Genomic DNA, 19,159 nt, shown 5'->3' on the forward strand with positions numbered 1-19,159 from the left:
CTTAATAAAAGCTAAACTATTCAGTTCCTGTGATTGTGTATTATATTGCCTGCAAATACCCACATCAATCAGCTATAACATGCACGTGCTGTGCAACATATGTTTGCAATGTTATTTTTGCTTCACACAGGGTACAGCTGTGATCAAAGAGCGATGCCAAAGTCACAATGACACTCCAAGTACGAAGCATGTGCCTTCTGTAGGAACTGGAAACTACTTTCGCAGTGAAGCTTTAATTATTTCCAGGTGCCTCTTCTATGGTTTGCAGGTTACACCCTAGCATACAATTACACCCTCGATTTCTTGAGGGTGTTCTATTACACCTTAAAAGGTGCGCGCCATGCACATGTTCTTTTACACCCTTTAAGGTGTAAAATTATTTAGAGTGTAGGGAACGCGAAGGGACCGTGTTCGTGTTCGATTCTACAGTAATCCCAGTGGAGCTTTGCAAGTAGCTCTGCGGTCACGCGTGCTTCGGTTGTTGTAAGCACGTCTGGTGAAATACCGCTGTATGTCTTGAAGGGTACAGACCTTCATCAGCTTTATTTTGTATGCTCTTTGGTATAGTTAGATATAACGAGTGACACTAGATATATGACGCAGCAGCTCGCTGGTTTCGAGTCACCCAAAAGCCAAAACCGTGTGTGCTCAAGCTTCGAAAGTTGTCAAGCACTGGAGAATGCTTTACGTGAGTAATTCTTGAAAAATGCGGTTATCAATCAAAATAACTGGGCAGCCTTTCAAGCTAGTAATGGTCAGGGCGATGGCCCGGTTACGCGAACTTTACTCTTTCAGATCGTGAAACAGTGCGCACTACTGCGGAACCTTGCAGAAATTCCGGAGGTCTAACGTAAAAAGTGTTAATAGTGATTTCATAGAAACCCATGTGTATTATTCATTGTACGCTCTCGTACCGTACAGCTTGCAGCTTCTTTCTTTTTTTTTTGTGCACAATAATAAAGGGCTATTGAATATCGCATTGCCAAGTGACATCGTTTCGAAATCCAGCCTCCCAGGGCGCGGTCGGAAATTATGTGGCAAATTAGGGGCCATGTTTCCCGTCGTGCTCAGTCTCCTTCCTTCTACCACCTTGAAATTGTCAAAATCGCGTCGCACTGCGGCCACTGTACTTCCGCTCATATTTTCAGCGCAGTCCGAATGTACTGTTTGGGACACGGTCGTCTAAAATCTCTACCCCGTGGCGGAGTGACCACATACTGGAGATGTCGCGCACAAAGGACTTGCACCAATACCCGTCCCGTGGGGGGGTCGCGCTCAACTGCTCTATACCTAGCAGACGACACAGGGTATGCGATGGAACTCTCTCGAGAGAGATGGCTCTGAGTGGCCTTCCCTCTCGCGACTATATTGATCATGGTATTGATGTAGTTTCTTCGCGCGCGACGTCGCCGGTAGGGGACTGCTCGGCCACTGTGTGGAGATTTTAAACAACCGTGTCCAAAACAGTACCTGCATTGGCCGCGCGAGTGGGTACGCTGCTTCACTCCCGCCAGTACCGTATATATAAAAAGGGAGTCTGTTCATTAATGGGACCTGCCTATACCTGAGGCTCCACCAACTTTTTGAGGTATGTGACAGATCGAAATACAGTCTATCTATATACTACAGTATACAGTATATCTACAGTATATCTATAATTGCACCCCCCCCCCAGTACTTACACCACAACCTTATTTACTGGGTGCCACTATTTTGGAGAAAATTGAGGGTCCGGATCGAAAAGGATATCACTGGTGACAGGACGGATTTTGCGCCCACTTTTATCAACGCCATCTGCGCGGAGAGTGGCATGTTGGGAAGGCTGCGAGTTTCAGAACTGGTTGCTGGCAGAAGTGATTGGGCAGGAGACTGGTACAACCGAATCGTCGTGCCAGACGTCTGCCGGTCTGAAGTCTTAAATCAGGTAATGTAAGTAGATCGAATCAAAAATGAGCAAATACGTATGTATAAATAAAATGAAGTTATATAGTACAAAATCCTGCGTACAAGGATCCTCCCTCTTGCTATTTTTTCGGTGTCACGGTCTTGCCTAGGCCTAGCGCTAGCGATGAAACATCCCATTTTCACATAAATAATGATGGCGGAGCGAAGGCTGAAGCTGATTTTGCAGATGCGTACATGAGGATACACACTCAAAGCATGAAATTAAAGTAGTATGTGATTTTTTTTGTCACGAAATCTCCGCTTCGCCGTTCGAAGCACCATCCTCCCTCTTGGAGAAAATTTGATGTCATGGCAGCTCCCATGGAAAACGGTAACCAATGAAATGCGCCTAAGTTTGACAGATCGAGCCTCTTTTTTAGGCTCCTCCTAATGGTGAGACTCCCTTTTAATACACGACACTCAACTCCCGCGTCAATCTTCCGCGACGCGCGTATATATACGTCATAGCAGGGCGGACTCTGCGTGCACGTTGGCAATCTTGGTGATAATGGCAAGTTTTAGTGATCGTTATTCCTCAGTCGTTTGGCTTGCGAGCGTCTTTTCCGTTTTTTTTTTATAACGATTTGGATAAGTAGATAACCAATGACGTCTGGAGGTGACTTAGAACGCAATCACCTGACTGTGTCGTGACTAGGGTTGTCAATCGGGATATCACGAAATCCCGAGATCCCGGCCAGTTTTTGACGTCCCGAAGTCCCGGGATTTGTTCCGGAAAATACCGGGATCTTCGTGAGAGCAACTATGAATGAAAAATCAAGCACCTGCAGGCCATCAGGCAAAGACTCACCCCTTAGTAAGGAAATGGCACTTTTTGTGACTGGATGAGGCAGAGGACTGCTGCCTACGCGTCAGTACAGATATTTGCTGACTGTCATTTCCTCTAGCGCAGAAGCTGAACGGACCTTCAGTTTGGCAGCCACTATTTTCAGAAAATTTTGCTCCGAACTGGGAGACACCACCCTCGACGCTCTGTGCTTTCTCAGGTCGTGGGTCAGTCATTGTACAATGTGATAAGCACACAGCGACGGTGTTGTAAACTGTTTAGTGTTTCGTTTCTTTCCATTCGACTTTTTTGTTGCTGTTACACAGTGGAATGTTACACAGTTTGAAGAAATTATTCAGTAATATTTCCTGTGACTTCAAGTGTTGCGGAACTCGCCTTCTTTTCACGCGCAACAGTGAAATGCACATGAATAGAAAAGGAGTGGCATTGTCACAGCAGAAATAAATAAATAAAATGTAAGAGTTTAGTCGGCACCATTTTACCAATGCGGTTATACTGCGAATTTTCCAGTGCCTTCCTTCAGGAAAAGGTAGAATTGACAGAGCATACATGAACTACGCAGAACACGCCGATTTAGTCACTTGAGGTAAATGGACTTTGTTAGATAATGCAGGGTTAGATAATTCTGATCCGCGCAGTACTATACTTCGAAGCACAATCTGAACTCGTCACAATCCCGCAATCCCGTCCCGGGATCCCGGAATTGACAGCAAAAAATCCCGAAATGCCGGGACTGCCAAAATGGCTCGGGATTGAGAACCCTAGTCGTGACAGAACCGTTGGCGAACCAAACACGGTCTCTTGTTGTGCGGTGAAAAATTAAAGTATCTACATGATCTCATTCGATAGAATACGGGTTTTGCTACACTATAATAATCATAATAAAACATTAAACGAAGTATGAAATACACCTGAAAATATCTTTTTCTGCGACCCTTTCTGGTATAGAATGATGTCACGTCTCAGGTAAAGTGTCAGGTATAGAATGAGGTCCGCATTGTAAACACTCTCCATGCAGGAACTTGCTCTAAAAAAAGGCAAGAAACAAACAAAAGGATGCCAAAATGGCGCACTCACGGCTAGTGCTGCGTTGATTTAACTTATTTTGTGTTTAGTTATTTATTTTTGTTTGTTTGATTCTAGATGACTTGCGTCCCATTCATGACAAACTGTTCGATATAGACACATCATGGAAGTGGGACAAGAATCTAACGCTATTAAATTCTAAGCGACTTTTGGAGGGTTAGAATCTCTATGCGGGACAAAGAGAACCATGACGTTCAAGACTTGATTATGTGACACATGTCATGTTGTGTCATGACGTATACACACTGTCATATATGATACAATATTCACATCGTCACACGTTATGATGTGACTAAAATGGAGCTTCTTGCTGGCAAACACCGGCACTGCATCGTTCTGCGAGGCCCAAGGAAATTACATCATTTCACACCGATTTATCGCCAACATTTGGGGCGAAGCTAGTGTCGTTCCCTTCTGATATGAGAGCGTTCGTTTCACCTCAATTCGTCCAAGAGTTATTTTTAGTCCTTAATCTTATCGTGTTCTTTCGTTTTCGTGTTCGTAGTATGCAAAGGTAGGAATATCGTTCAACTTGCCTCTTATTCGCAGTGTAAAGAGGGTCGCTATAAAACAACAAAAGGAACTCGACTTACAAAGCAGCAAATGAAGTAGGCAAGAAATGGAAAGGGGAAAAAAGCGCAATTTGGAGCATTTGTGGAATACCCCGTTCTTCTTTCTGGTTCAGTATGGAACGTGCTTATAATTCGGACCTCAAATCATCCCTGGTGTGTCGAAAGAAACGTAAATGCGGACATTGTACGAATAATTGAGGCAAACACAAACTCTCAGGCGAGGAGGAGGAGGAGGAGTGTCGTTGGGAGGAACCCGAGAGGTCTGCCTGCCTGATTAGGCGGCATGTTTCTCGGGAAGGGAAAGGTGGTGGAGAGGAGGAGAGGAAAGGGTGAAGTGGAAGACCGAGCGGAATCCGCTCGGGGGGAGGATAGCTGCATCCATGGTCCGACTTCAGGGGAACTGTGCCGGCATACGCCTATTACACATCTGAGGGAAACCCAGGAAAAACCCTAGACGGCACACCCGGCCCGCGGATTCGAACCGCGGACCTCCCAGTCTCCAAGCGCACGCGTTACCGTTGCGCCACCGGAGCTGGTAAAACTCTCAGGCCGTGAACTAAAAGCGGCATATCAAGGAAACTAGTCAGCTGAATAATTTGATATGATAGCCCACAGTGGCACGAGAAAAAGAAATAGGCAACAGGACGTCGTATGTTTAAAAAGTGATTTTATAGTTTTTGTTAGCGTCATACAGCAGACGCTTTTCTACCAAACGCAATATTGCGGATATTTTGAGTTGGGACGTTACATTCAGAAAGTCGCAGTCGAAAATTGGCTAACTTGCCAAACTTCTGTTTTTAACTGATAGCACAAGAGGTAGCGCGTGCAGAAACACGAAGCCCATTTTTGTTAAACGTCACATACTAAACGATGTGGGCCCGCGGTTATTTGATCCGCTAATCGGAGGAGAAAGAGCGGCATACACAGCAGACACTGCCTCACTTTGCCGTAGCACTTTAGACTGTGAGGGAGATTCCTGCTTTGCATTAAGGCATACGTGGAGCAGCATTTCCGATTCGAATGACACCTAGTACGTGATGAGGTGAAGCGCAAGTCAATGATTAGCGATGATGTCAGGTGCGCTTTTCACTTCTGAAGCCACAACGTTGTCTTTCTCAAATATCACATTTTGGGGTAAGGTCTCCGGAGCTATCCTTCCACGTGAGCCGTGTACTTGCACAATTATCGGAAAAAATATCGGTGGTGGTGTATCGCGCTATTCGGATCACCAGTCATGGACTTCCCCCAATCATTCTCCTTTCCATTCCAACCTCCAGTAGTACACACGCCTAGGTAATGATTGGGCTGATTTTGCTCACACCTTATTGGGGTACACTACTGTTCCAAACGTGCTCGTTCTAGCACAGAGTGCACAGTTATCACGCCGCCTCAGTGTAGGGGGAATTTGCCGCGGGAAAATTCAGACTTGTACGTATTTGGAGTATTGTATTTAAAATACCGTATTTTAAATACAGTTTGCGGTATTTTGCTACTCTACTCAATACTTTTTGTTTTGTGTATTTGTACTCTATTTAAAATACATTTTGTGGTATTTTCTACTCAATACTCTAATTACATATTTTGCATCTCTCTCTCAAACTTTCTGTGTCTCGTCTTCCATTATCTTGCTTGTTCAGGGGAAATTTCCTGAGTCTGTCGGACTTGACGCAGATAGTGACTCTGGACCCGGACATTGGCCTTTCTTGGTCTCCATTTAGAGATCTTGCCCCGTGTGTACTAATCATTGGCCAGTGAGGGTTCTGTTATGTGTGCCCTGACGCGGTGACGCCGAATTCTGACCTCGCCGAGCAGGGACCTGCTAGAAATGTGCTTTGTTCTGGGTCACATATACGTAGTGGAGTTATGTGGTACCTCATCTTTGTCGTCTTTTTGGCACTTGTGCTTAGAAGACTCCTGTCACATAGCGGCGGCTAGCGTTGTGCGCGGGGTTTAGGTGATTCATTCGGGAACTTGCCGGATTTACCAGTGACCCTGACTTTTTGCGTTCAAGGATAAATAGTATCTTAATTGTATTTCAAACACTTTTTGAAGTATTTTGTACTGTATCTTAGTTACTTTAATTTTCACGTATTTATATTCTATCTTAATTACATTCTAACGTTAGTATTTATTACCTTACCTTTAATACATTTTTGAGTATCTTGTACATGTCAGCGCGGGATGCATTACGCGTTTGGGAGATGACTAGGGCCAGGAATTTGAGGCATTTGCCTCAAATGCATATAAACGCCTAAATGCAACATTTTCGGGATAGCCTGCATTGTAATCGACTCTGTTGGGCTGTCGCATTTTTTTAATATTTCAAGATGCCATAGTAGCCTTTGTTAGACGTACACTCTAAGAAAAAAAAGAGTACTTTTACTCCTTTTGGGGACTAAATGCATTGCCACAAAAAAATAGTACCTTTTGAGAGTAAATGTACGGGAGTAAATGAATGTTACAGAGTGGAGACTGCATTTCACGCGCTGTTGTAAGAGTCCCAGGTACATAATTCGTGTGCATGCATGAAAATACTTTGAATCAAACCGTCAACCGTGATATATCGAGCTATATAAAATCTTGCGCCATACGTAGGACACAATTTGCTGAGAAAGATGTGCTAGCTGTTTCTTACTCTGTGTGGCTGGAAAATTGCTACGTTGGCTCAGTTATACAGCCTTATGCCATCAAATTGACCAAGGGCACATATTTACATAGACTGTTGCATTCAGGAGACCGTTCGCGGAGTTCGCATGCGAGTAGTTGTGAACAGGAGAAGACCGGAGTGATTCAACGCTGGGCTAGTAATTCGCAGAAATAAACGTCTCTGCTTTTCTACGATGCACGACGGGACTATCAAGTATCCATTAAACTCTCCACCGAAGATAGACGCTTCTACTTCTCGGCGTTGGTGTCACCCTTCGCGCGGCATTCGTGCCATGACATCACTCGTCATTTCACTCGTCATTATCATTTAAAATGTCACGTGGCGTCGAATCGTGGCTTGAAGTGACTTCTGCGCCGTCTCCATCTCAACGATGCCCTCACCCCTGTGCTCCGGGTCAAGCTGCGTTACAGTTACACGACGCTGTGCCCAGCTTGCCACGTCTCAACTACAATTCCTCACATCGGCGAGGTCCACGACCCAGACACCTGTGAACGGCGAACGCTTCAACGCCAACTTGCACTCCTTTTCCACACATAATTCAGCTTCTCCAAGGTCCTTGGCCATGGAGCTCCCCGCGCATTAGTGTCGGGCTCTTGGTCTCCCTTTTTGCTTTCGTTCAAGCTGCTGGCCTCCTCGAAAAGCCCTAAACAAAACTTCGTCCTGTCATTTTCGTCATGTCAAAGTTTGGGCTCACCACGGGCAGTGTCCTGTGGCTACCACGAGGAAGCATCCCATGCCATAACCACTTTTCCATCATTTATTGTTATTGTTTTTGTTGTTGTTGTTGTGCTGAAGTGATAGCTCGGACACCTAAATGAATATTACGATGCCAAAATATTGTGATGCGCTTACCGATGCGGCCTCTACGCTCCGTCCAGAAGCCGCCGCCACCTTGCAGACACTGTATACAGCAGAACCCTGCGTGCAGAACACACATATCATTGGTACATCGTTTATATTGCCACACTGTCGATTGCTAATTTGTGTCATGTGTATGGTGAAAGTGGACACCGTTGAAGGAAACAAAAGTGGAACAAATGGGCACTCGAAATACTATACAAGTCAGTTTTCTGCCCCTGTATTGTTGTAGGAGGCTAATTCCACCGAAATTCGACCACCGCTGGAACTTGGACATCTGTGGTTTCTTGAGAAAAAAAAAAAAAAAAGAAATGTTTGTTGGGACGCATAAAACGGACGGTGCCTTATCAAGCGAAATTGCTAAACACATAGCGGTATATCAATTGTAGTTAATGATAAGTTGTTAACAGACCCAGAAGAAGTTTTAAGTCAATTTAATAAATATTTTAGTGACTTAGTGAACCATGTGCCTTCATTAAATAGCTAATCAGTGTGTTAATGTGTTAATGTGTGCTAATCAGTGTACCATATGTGAAAATGAATAACAGGTTCCGGCGATGACTCCTTTCTCCCTCTTACTCCCTCGCCTCTACACTTCATAGGTGCAAAGAACCATGCATCATATTTTTTCGGTTCAGTTCCGGTTCGTTCAAAGGGGAGAACAAATGTTTACGGTTCGGTTTGGGTTCGGTTCGCCAACAAATAACATTTTTTTGCGGTTTTCGGTTATGGTTCAGTTCCGGTTTCGACCCCTGATTACGTGAGATGTTTTGGGTCATTCGTGTGAGCCAACAATTTAAACACGTTTTAAAGGATTGTGTGGTATGCAAGAAAAGCAACGCCAAACATGAACATCAAAGCGAAGGACAACTTCAAGCTTATCGTTCCTCCAGATGTCATCCGTTTCAAGTAACAGGTGTCGATTTTCCTGGGCCAATCATCATAAAACAACGCAAAATAGCCTTACGCAAGGGCATGATTCTCACCACGCAGGCGAGTCTGCCACACCGTGTGCAGTGACAACAGAAAACCGTCTAAGCTTGTTTCTAAGAAACCTCATGACGTATTGCGACCCGTGAGAGACTCGTTAGTTCAATACAAGTACTCTGCCAGGGGAAGACGCTGGAAATTCATTGCAGGACGAGCTCCCTGGCAGGGTGGCTTTTGCGTTCGGTCAACTCAGCCATCAGGAAGACCCTCTCAACGCAGGTAATAGGTTTCGTGGTAATGGAGACCTTGCTCAGTGAAGTGGAAGCGGTGACCAACTGGAGGCCAACGATCTAGGTTTACAGCGAAGCGAGTGAGTGTATTCCATTTACGCCAGCGTATAAGATATCCGGTAGACGTCGGATAGCACACCCAAACTCGTTAGCACGTCCCCCTGTAGACATTCTTCGTGACACTGCCCATTCGGTAGACCACTTGACGCGCATATAGAACAGATGCCAAGAACATCTTCGGTTGCTATGGATCCGATGGCGCAAGGAATGCCTCGCAGAACTGCGCTCAGCGTATGATTCGCAGCATCTCGGAGGGTCAGATCTCAAGACCGGTCGTCCTCACTGAAGATCCCAGCCGTAGCATGCTCCAATGGAGTCTGGAGGGATATCGAAAGCGCACTTCCAAGTTGACATGGGAACGTCCGGGCTTGCACTCTGAGAACGTTCAATAAGGTTCTTCTCAGAAGACGGATTCAGCGTCTGTACAAGGTCCAGTGCAGGGAGCGCAACCACCATCATATCACTCACCATCAGACCCATTGTCGCGGGCGGCAAGTTTGCTGAATGTGCCAAAATAGACGACAGCTCATTACGTCATCGCTCGCGTCACCGTTCTTGGTCGCTTGGCCATTGAGCCATGTCCTTCGCCATGGAGCTCCCCGCGCATCAGTGCCGGGCTCTGATCTCCCTTTTTGCTTTCGTTCAAGCTGCTGGCCTCCTCGAAAAGCCCTAAACAAAACTTCGACCTGCCATCAGTTCGGGCTCAGCACGGACAGTGTCCTTTGGCTGCCACGAGGAGACATCCCATGCCATAACCACTTTTCCATCATTTATTGTTCTTGTGCTAAACTGATAGCTCGGACACCTAAAAGAATATTGCGATGGCAAAATGTTGTGATGCGCTTACCGACTTGGCCACTACGCTCAGTGTGGAAGCTGCCACCACCTTGCTGACACTGTATAAAGCAGAACACTGCGTGCAGAACACAGATCATTAATACATCGTTTATATTGTCACACTGTCGATTGGTAGCCTGTGTCATGTTTAGGGTAAAAGTGGACACCGCTGAAGGAAACAAAAGTGGAACAAATGGGCACTCGAAACATTGTACAAGTCATTTTTGTGCCCCCATATTTTTGCAGAAGGCTAATTCCACCGAAATTCGACCTCCAGTGGAACTTGGACATCTACGATTTCTTGAAAAAAAAACAACAACAGAAAAACAAGACATATTTGTTGGGACACGCAAAATGGACAGTGCCTTATCGAGCGAAGGTGCTAAAACACACAGCGGTATATCAACTGTAGGTAATGACAAGTTGTTAACGGACCCTGAACAAGTAGTTTTAAATCAATTTCGTAACTATTTTAGTGACGTGGTGAACCATGTGCCTTCATTAAATAGCCCTATTCTAACAGCCCCGCTGCTTCCGTCAAATTCAAAACAGTTTTTTCCTCGAGCTGACTACATCTGATGAGGTGCTTTCAGCTATAAAGTATCTTAAACCCTTCAAAGTCCTTTGGACATGATGATATTTTCACAACGTTCCTTAAACGGTTTGGGCATTTGCTCGCGAAGCTATTGTTGGAGATAACAAATGACATATTTTCTCACGCTGTTTTCCTGTTGCTAAGGTTGTCCCTCTCTATAAAAAAAGGACTGCAGTTGGGAATTATCCTCCTATATCGATACTTCCTTCTATTAGTAAGGTGGTCGAAAAACTAATACTCAACCGATTAGAAAAATTGTTTGAAAGGTTTAACTTATTAAATTGCCCTCAGTTTGGTTTCCCCCGGGGTGTGTCAACAGGTTTAGCGTTGGTCACCGCAACACACAAAAAATAAAAAAACAAAATATAATAAAAAGAATATGGGATCTAAACTTTTTAATTATGAGCATTTAGTAGACTTGACCAAGGCATTCGATTTAATAAGTCGTGAAACCCTCCTCGGGAAATTAGAGATTCATGGAATCCGCGGCGTACCACATAGATTATTACGAAGTTATGTGCATGATGGAAAGCAATTTGTGTCGGTATTGGGACACAGCTCCAGTGTTAAAGACACGACAACTGTTGTTCCCAGGGCTTTATTCTGGGGCTTCTTTTTATTTTTTGTTTAGATTAATGATCTGCCTGACTGTCTGTCAGAAAATTGCTTTCTTTATACGCTGACGCTACGTTTTTGTGGATGCCGTTAGCTCTCCTGTTCTCTTTGCTAAAGCTATAAAAACGTTTTAAGTAAGTTCCCCCTTTGGATGTCACTTATAAATTGGTCCCCAATATTCAGAAAACATCACACGAGCAAGGGTAATTATATTTTTCTAGCTGTACTCTTGAAATGGCTCCTTCAGTCACATTTCTAGGAGTCATTCTCCATGAAAATCTATGTTGGGATGTTTTCTTCGATCCAAGACTCTCCCAGATTTATACGCACTTTCTAGGCTTAGACAACTTCTTCCTAATCATATTCTTCTTATGGTATACTATGCCTTCATTGATTCACATATTTCTTATGTCCTGAAGGTATGCGGCCTTACTTATTCTGCTAATCTCTATCCCCTTTTAATTGTCCAGAAGACAGCCCTGCGGATTATCTTCTCTACGCCCCTCCATGATTCTAAATCTTTCGCTTTTCATTCTCTGATATATTCACATCCTTGTGAGATTACGCTTCCAGTGTACCAGCTGTATCATAGTATGGTTTCAGGTCACTTGATCTGAATGAATCCTTTTCAAACACCTTACTCCCTACGTTGTCAAATTGCCCTGTTACAACCTGCCTACTCCCATATCGAACTTTGGCATTCATTCAGTGTCTTATGCCGACTCCAAAATGTACAATTGTTCGCCGGTATATCTGAGATTATTGAGCAACTTTTCCCAGTTCAAGCAGGAAGTACCTATCTTTCGAGATGGGTAATGTGTATTACGTAGTTGAGTTTTTTTTTTTTTTAATACCGTGTTAGAGCCGCTTTTTGCTTTCGTTCAAGCTGCTGGCCTCCTCGAAAAGCCCTAAACAAAACTTCGACCTGTCACATCAGTTCGGGCTCAGCACGGACAGTGTCCTGTGGCTGCCACGAGGAAACATCCCATGCCATAACCACTTTTCCATCATTTATTGTTCTTGTGCTAAACTGATAGCTCGGACACCTAAAAGAATATTGCGATGGCAAAATGTTGTGATGCGCTTACCGACTTGACCACTACGCTCAGTGTGGAAGCTGCCACCACCTTGCTGATACTGTATAAAGCAGAACACTGCGTGCAGAACACAGATCATTAATACATCGTTTATATTGTCACACTGTCGATTGGTAGCCTGTGTCATGTTTAGGGTAAAAGTGGACACCGCTGAAGGAAACAAAAGTGGAACAAATGGGCACTCGAAACATTGTACAAGTCATTTTTGTGCCCCCATATTTTTGCAGGAGGCTAATTCCACCGAAATTCGACCTCCAGTGGAACTTGGACATCTACGATTTCTTGAAAAAAACAACAACAAAAAAACAAGACATATTTGTTGGGACACGCAAAACGGACAGTGCCTTATCGAGCGAAGGTGCTAAAACACACAGCGGTATGTACCCACAATGTACAATTGTTCGCCGGTATATCTGAGATTATTGAGCAACTTTTCCGAGTTCAAGCAGGAAGTACCTATCTTTCGAGATGGGTAATATGTATTACGTAGTTGAGTTTTTTTTTTAATTCCGTGTTAGAGCCGCGAAGCAACTGTGGCTATGAGCGGGTAGAGAGGACAGCAGGAAAGAGTGGGGGACAAGGGGGTGAGTATGCGTCCTGGGCTGACTTCGCGGGGAACTGTACCGACGTTCGTCTGGAAAGTCTTCGGAAAATCCAGGAATGAACAACAAGGACACAAGTGATCGACCCGAGATGTCGGTCGTTTCCGTAATTCTTGCGCGTATTCAACGGGAGATCACTTGTACCGCGATGTCACGATATTGTTTCGCTCTCCTATGCTCCACCTACAGCATTGAACGCGGAATAGAGGCGTAAAAGCGGACGACGCGTTCACACCGCGATAGTGTTCCATTTTTTGCGAAGCGCGCCGACACCTTCCGACCTCGCAGCGAATTTCCGGATATTAGATTAGCTGCAAAAAATAAACGGCGCAAAACTCCGAATTCCCGGAATACAATCAACTCCGAAAAGTTCCTTCCGTATGTGCCAAAAATAAACTCCGAAGGAAAAGCCCGATTCCTCATTGCATCTTGCGTATGCCAGATCCTTTTGAAGTGCGTCTGAAATGGCCGACACCCGATTCTGGATGCAGTCCTTACTCCCCGCTATTGCTATCACCCAGAAAAAAAAGACAGAAAAAAAAAACAGTAATGCTTGTCACGATACACTGCGTCTCGTATAGCAAGTATACCTCCCGTATATCTAATACTAATTGGTATTGTGTACTTACCGTTCCCTTCGCGGCAGAGATGATGTGGTCAGACATTTTCGTTCCGGTAGTAAGCGAACTGCGGGGAAATGAAAAAAAACAGGCACATGAAGCCTCATTCCAGGAACAGGATCACTCCGAAACATCCCTGATCTTCACTTTCAGAAAGAAGTGACTCAAACCAAAGGGAGGCTTTGACGCACTTGGGAATGGAAATATCTTAGAGGTGATTACACCTAATTTATGCACTGAAAGAGGAGTGTCGTCTGAACTCCCTTATTGGTGAAGAGGTGACCTGACTGGATCCCCAGCACGACACTAACTTCTCCCTCGCTCGTAGATGTTGTACGCGTGAATGGTGATTTGTTCATTCAACGTGTGAGTTCACTATTTGCGTTGGACGCAATTTACAAGGTGTCGCTTGTACTTCAGCGATGCTTCGGGACGTCTATGTGTTCTTACCACGAGCTGAAGCACATGCGTTGTACGAATCTGCGTTGTATAAATCTCGCATACAGGAAGGATGTGTTGACTACTGCGCTCCGAAGGTTAAAGGGACACTAAAATGAATCTCATACATTGTGAACAGAAAAAAAAAAAGCTGCACAGAGTCAAAGCAGGGGTTTCACTGTACATATATCTGAAACGCTGTGCATGAGTCACACTCTAGGGAAATGAACTTCACCGCATAAAATGCACCTAGCTAGTCATCATCTCGAATGATACCGTTAAATTCCGTAATTTGTTGTTGAATTTGTTGTCACAAAAAAGGCGTACGCCTCATGTTTTCAACGAATCAGGATGTATATCGAAATCATTCCAGATAACGGCTGGTTAGGAGCAAGTGATGCGGTGATGTTCATTTTTAAAAGTGCAGGCGCTTTCACTGCTTAAGGGGCTGATCAAAGAACGAAGTGAAGTAACTCTTTCCCTCGTCTACTGTGTCATCAGACGTCACTCGGGTACAGTTAAACGGCATAAAAGAGCGCCGTACTGTATGGGGGTCACGTGAGCAGTCACATGGTAGACAGTAGCACTCCAGAATGCAATGCGAAGGCGGCTACTCTCGTGACGATGGGAAACGGTCGGAAGAGCATATCCTGTATTTCCTTCCTCCATGATATTTCCCGATCTCGATTTCTCCAAATAAGAAAAATCATGGAAAATGCTGGACTGATTCGTAAGACGGCACGCCGTGTTTAAGAACTACATGCAGAACTAAATGTTTTTTTTTCTATTTTTATTTTTTCTCTTTACAACGAATACACCAATCCGGACAATTCTCAAGCGCAACAACGCGGACATGCGGCGCCAGCTATGAGGGAAATTTCAAGAAGCGTGTGTCTGAAACAAGCGGCGTCGAGCAAAAAATGTCGCGTCTAGTCCCGTGTCTCAATCTTGCCCCACGTTACCCTTTATTGGATTGGCAACTCGCACGGAACACAGGGGTGACACAAATCCGCCATTGTATGAACTACCACCAAGCGGGTGTTTTTGGCAAAACTGCCATCTTGACCTGGTCGCACTCGTAGACAGAGTCATTTTGAGGTCATGTGACTTGGCTCAGTGGGTCTCAACGCGCGGTCGTCGTCGCGTCTTTGGAAGTCATCAACAGTACGAGGCCTTATGTGCAAAACTACGCATCTTACTGCAAGATTATAGGACAAAAATAATTACAGTGATCGAAAGACATCCAAGACGTCGGGCAAGAGCAACGACCACATTGTTTACAAACGAGTTAGCCGCCGATCGTGGGCGCCGCCATCTTTAAGGTCACGTGTGCATTGATGTTTGCTGTGACGTGCGACCAGGCTCTGTCCAGGATGCATTCCGTTCGCCGAGCAAGCTTTCGTCTACGGATCAATATTTTGGATGCCTTGGCATGGAACCTTCAGCATCAGTATCACTTCTGGTCAAACGCGCATCGGTCTCTGTTAAGAGGCCATACCAGTCGCGGAGCAACTCCGACTCACGATTTTCCCGATTCTAGATGGCGCCACACTCGCCGTCCTTATCACGCCGTTCGCCTCCGACTCCCGAAATAATCCCCATTGTGCATGGTTGACCTCGCGAGTATAAGGTGGCCCGCGCCATCTATGCTGTTTGTCTGGAGGTAAAGTTTCGGACTTTGATACGAAAGGTCCGCAGTTCGATTCCAGACATTCACGTCTTTTTGCTTGTCTCCCATTGCTATATGAATACTTTATTTTTATTTTGTTGTTATTTATTTATGCTACAATTATTGTTTTCGCAAGTTACTGGCACCGGCACTGACTGATTATGGAATTTTTAGTTGCTCTTCGTTTTGTTTTATCACACATCACAACGAACGTGATGTGACACGGGGGCTCACGGGGGCTTCGTCACCTAGAGATGTCCGACAAAAATATATAATTCTTCAAGTAAACCCTGAAGCCACGCAGGCATGATCTTACGTGGAAGCAACCTGCTGTGGCTTTTGTCGAGAGATAGATGTGACGTCACCGAAAGAGCGAAGAAGAGAAAAGGTTACGTTTTTTAAAGAGTGCAGAGGCACTCTCTGTTATGTAGAAGGTGTTGTACAGACATCATCCTTTACCTTCCTGTTTGTGCTTCTTCTCCCATTCTTCCTTCCTCCTCCTTTCTTTTCTGAAAAGATAAATGACAAGTTGTTAACAGACCCAGAAGAAGTTTTAAATCAATTGAATAATTATTTTCGTGACATGGTGAACTACGTGCCATTATTAAATAGCCCTATTCAAACAGTCCCGCTGCCTCAGTCAAATTCAAAATATTTTTTTCCTCGACCTGACTCCACCTGGTGAGGTTCTATCAGATATCAAGTATATTAAATCCTCCAGAATCCTTTGGACACGATGTGATATTCACAAGGTTTCTTAAGCGGTTCGGGCATTTGCTCGCTAAGCCATTGACGGAGATATCAAATGACATATTTTCTCACAGTGTTTTTCCCGACACAGTTAATCTTGCTATGGTGTTCCTTATCTATAAAAAAGGAAGTAGGACTGCAGTTGGGAATTATCGTCCTATATCGATACTTCCTTCTATTCGAAAAGTGTTCGATAAAGCAATATTCAGCCGATCAGAAAAATTAGTGAGACGTTACGTTGTACTGGATCAGGGGGCACCCAAAATGATGGCCCACACTCATTCGAAACCGAGCTGCCGAAATACATCGGAATGTAGGCAAAGACCACTGGCAATATATGCTTACAGACGCAAAACCCTCAGATGTTTTAGTTACGGGCATATCTCCCAAGGAGATCTTGGCCTCAAATCTGTGGTTTAAAGGGCCATCTTGGCCGAAAGACAGACTTAACAACTGGTCTGCCGCAGTTCGTCCCTAAATACCAAGTCACTTCGGAAAAGATGAACCGGGTCCCACGGTCTTGCACACGCCCGCTACGCCGTCGGCAGCAAGACTGGACGGTTAAATATACAGAAGCGCAAGAACCGTACATCGATTCACAGCGTCTCAGAGGGTCAGATCTCAAGCCCGGTGACGTCGTGCTCCCTGAAGATCCCAACCGGAGCATTCTCCAATGAAATCTGGGTTGTCATCGAAAGCGCACTTCCAAGTTCAGATGGGAACGTCCGGGCTTGCATTCTGAGAACGTCCAATAACCCATGTAGCACATGGTGGGATAAATTCTACTAGACCTCTACGGGGTTAGATGTTTAGTGAATGTCTGCATCAAGGTGTCTACTAGACCTCTACGGTGTGATACATTTAGTAGCCATCTCAATTTGGAAGTCTACTATAGACCTCCACAGTTTTAGATCTCATTTAGATATGTACTAAAATGGCTCACGGGACACCACCGACGCGTTCCAGGCTAAAAAACTCCCTTTCGCGTCGTATAGCAGCTCATATGAATTGTGGACCACACTTAAAGACTCCCAATGTCGTGTTTTTTGTTTGTTTTTTTTGCGTGTGTAGGGGGGATATGTAGAGGTAAAATACGCGGAAAGGTTGTCAGGTTAGTGAGAGCTACGAGGACCTGCTGATCCGCATTCTTTTGCTGAGGCCTGCAGGCAAGGCCGGTGAGAGGGGCGTGGGTGGGGAGTGAAGCCGAGGATGGGGGTCAGGGCAACGGGGGCAAGAGGGGCAATTCCCCCTCTGGCCCCAGGCTCCCTGGCCCATATAACATGGTCGTTTGAACACAATCACGTTTTCTTTCCTTTCGTTTTTTACGTGGTTAGCTTGGTGCGGTGCGTAACGAACATTCCGTTCCTCGTTAATTAAATGGCTGGCTGTCCATGTGAGCAGTTACAGGTGAGTGGCATGGCCTGCTGTACATTATGCTGACTAAGGATATGTATCTTCTATTATATAATCGCTGACGGAAAGGGCAGCAGGAGTGGCGACAGCAAACGCAGTATGAAACAAAAAATCAGGTGCGAGCCTTGGCACCGACAACGGATTGCGTTGCCGAAGCATATAGGGTTACTGAGCCAAAACTGATCCAACACAATATAGTTGCGGGCGCATTCGACACCCAGAGCTACAGGAATATCCCACACCTTGAGCACCAGCCCGAACACCTCCGCTCCCGCCCTGCACCGATACGCACCCCACCCCTGCCAGCATTGGTTTGCCCCTCCCCCCCCCCTGGAAAAAATCCTAGCGGCGGCCATGGATGGGGCTGGCAGAACCAAGGTCTGTAGTAATACAAAGAAGTACTGCACTGTGTTATCACGACGGTATCGTGAGGAGGCGGTCCCGGGCATGACACATCCGCAGAGCCTATCATTTGTAATGCATCCCCATCTGTATGACCCATCTGTAATGCACACTCAAATACGTGGTCACTGGGACACCGGAGTAGTCACAGTCAAAGAGTGACAGTCAACGTCGAGCCTAGCCCGTGTCAGGTCAGAAATCGTTGCAGGGCCTCTGCCGCAAAGCGTTAGGCTAGTGGGTTGTTCCATAGCCCTGGAAGAACTTTCAGATACTTTCGTGTGGGGGTACTATTTCGTATTTGGAATTAACGTTCAAATTGTTCTACTCTGTCTGGCTACTTCTGTCCCCTCGCTATTGCACTGATCCCACGGGTGATTCCCTTTCTTTCCTTTTTTTTCTGCCAATAAATTCCACTCCCCCCCCCCCCTCCACGGGTGATGGAACCAGAGCAGTGTATGAGCTCGATTTTTTGCAGCCCTCTTCCCCACCCACCTCCCGCGCATGGGATCTCAGGAAAACCAGTTCCATCATGACCACATAGCTCCAGAAACCATCCGCTTATTTGGAGGAGGAGGTAGCTGAAAGAAGACAAAACCCACACACATTTGCTGCGTGTTACACGAGCACGTCCACAGCTTTTGATGCACTAGTAGCATCTGAAGGTGGTCAATGAAATAATAGTATGTGGAGCTGCGCTGCAGATGCAATTAACCTCATCTTAATCATACTCAAACCATCATGTCACTACCTGCTTACAGTACATACAAGGATACACATAAATTGTGGTTTAACTGCCACAGGATGCTGTGTTAGCAATTCTAAGAGCACAGCAGCCCTGTAAAAAACAGCATACGCTACCATACGCTAAAAAACACCATGCGCTACTTATTCATGCCAGATGAGTAATG

At 45.3% G+C, this 19,159-nt stretch overlaps 1 protein-coding gene across 1 annotated transcript in view; it reads right to left on the reverse strand.

The window, feature by feature from the left end:
• LOC135395547 (atlastin-2-like) overlaps positions 1 to 19,159 on the reverse strand; it is a 230,070-nt gene that overhangs the window by 21,452 nt on the left and 189,459 nt on the right. The window contains exons 9-13 of the mRNA XM_064626693.1: positions 16,146 to 16,195; positions 13,589 to 13,646; positions 12,349 to 12,414; positions 10,061 to 10,126; positions 7,928 to 7,993 (exon numbers count right to left, since the gene is read on the reverse strand). Coding sequence (XP_064482763.1) covers positions 7,928 to 7,993; positions 10,061 to 10,126; positions 12,349 to 12,414; positions 13,589 to 13,646; positions 16,146 to 16,195 — 306 coding nt within the window. The remainder of the gene's footprint in view (positions 1 to 7,927; positions 7,994 to 10,060; positions 10,127 to 12,348; positions 12,415 to 13,588; positions 13,647 to 16,145; positions 16,196 to 19,159) is intronic.

Source organism: Ornithodoros turicata, chromosome 1, assembly GCF_037126465.1.
Source record: "Ornithodoros turicata isolate Travis chromosome 1, ASM3712646v1, whole genome shotgun sequence".
NCBI classification, from domain to species: domain Eukaryota; kingdom Metazoa; phylum Arthropoda; class Arachnida; order Ixodida; family Argasidae; genus Ornithodoros; species Ornithodoros turicata.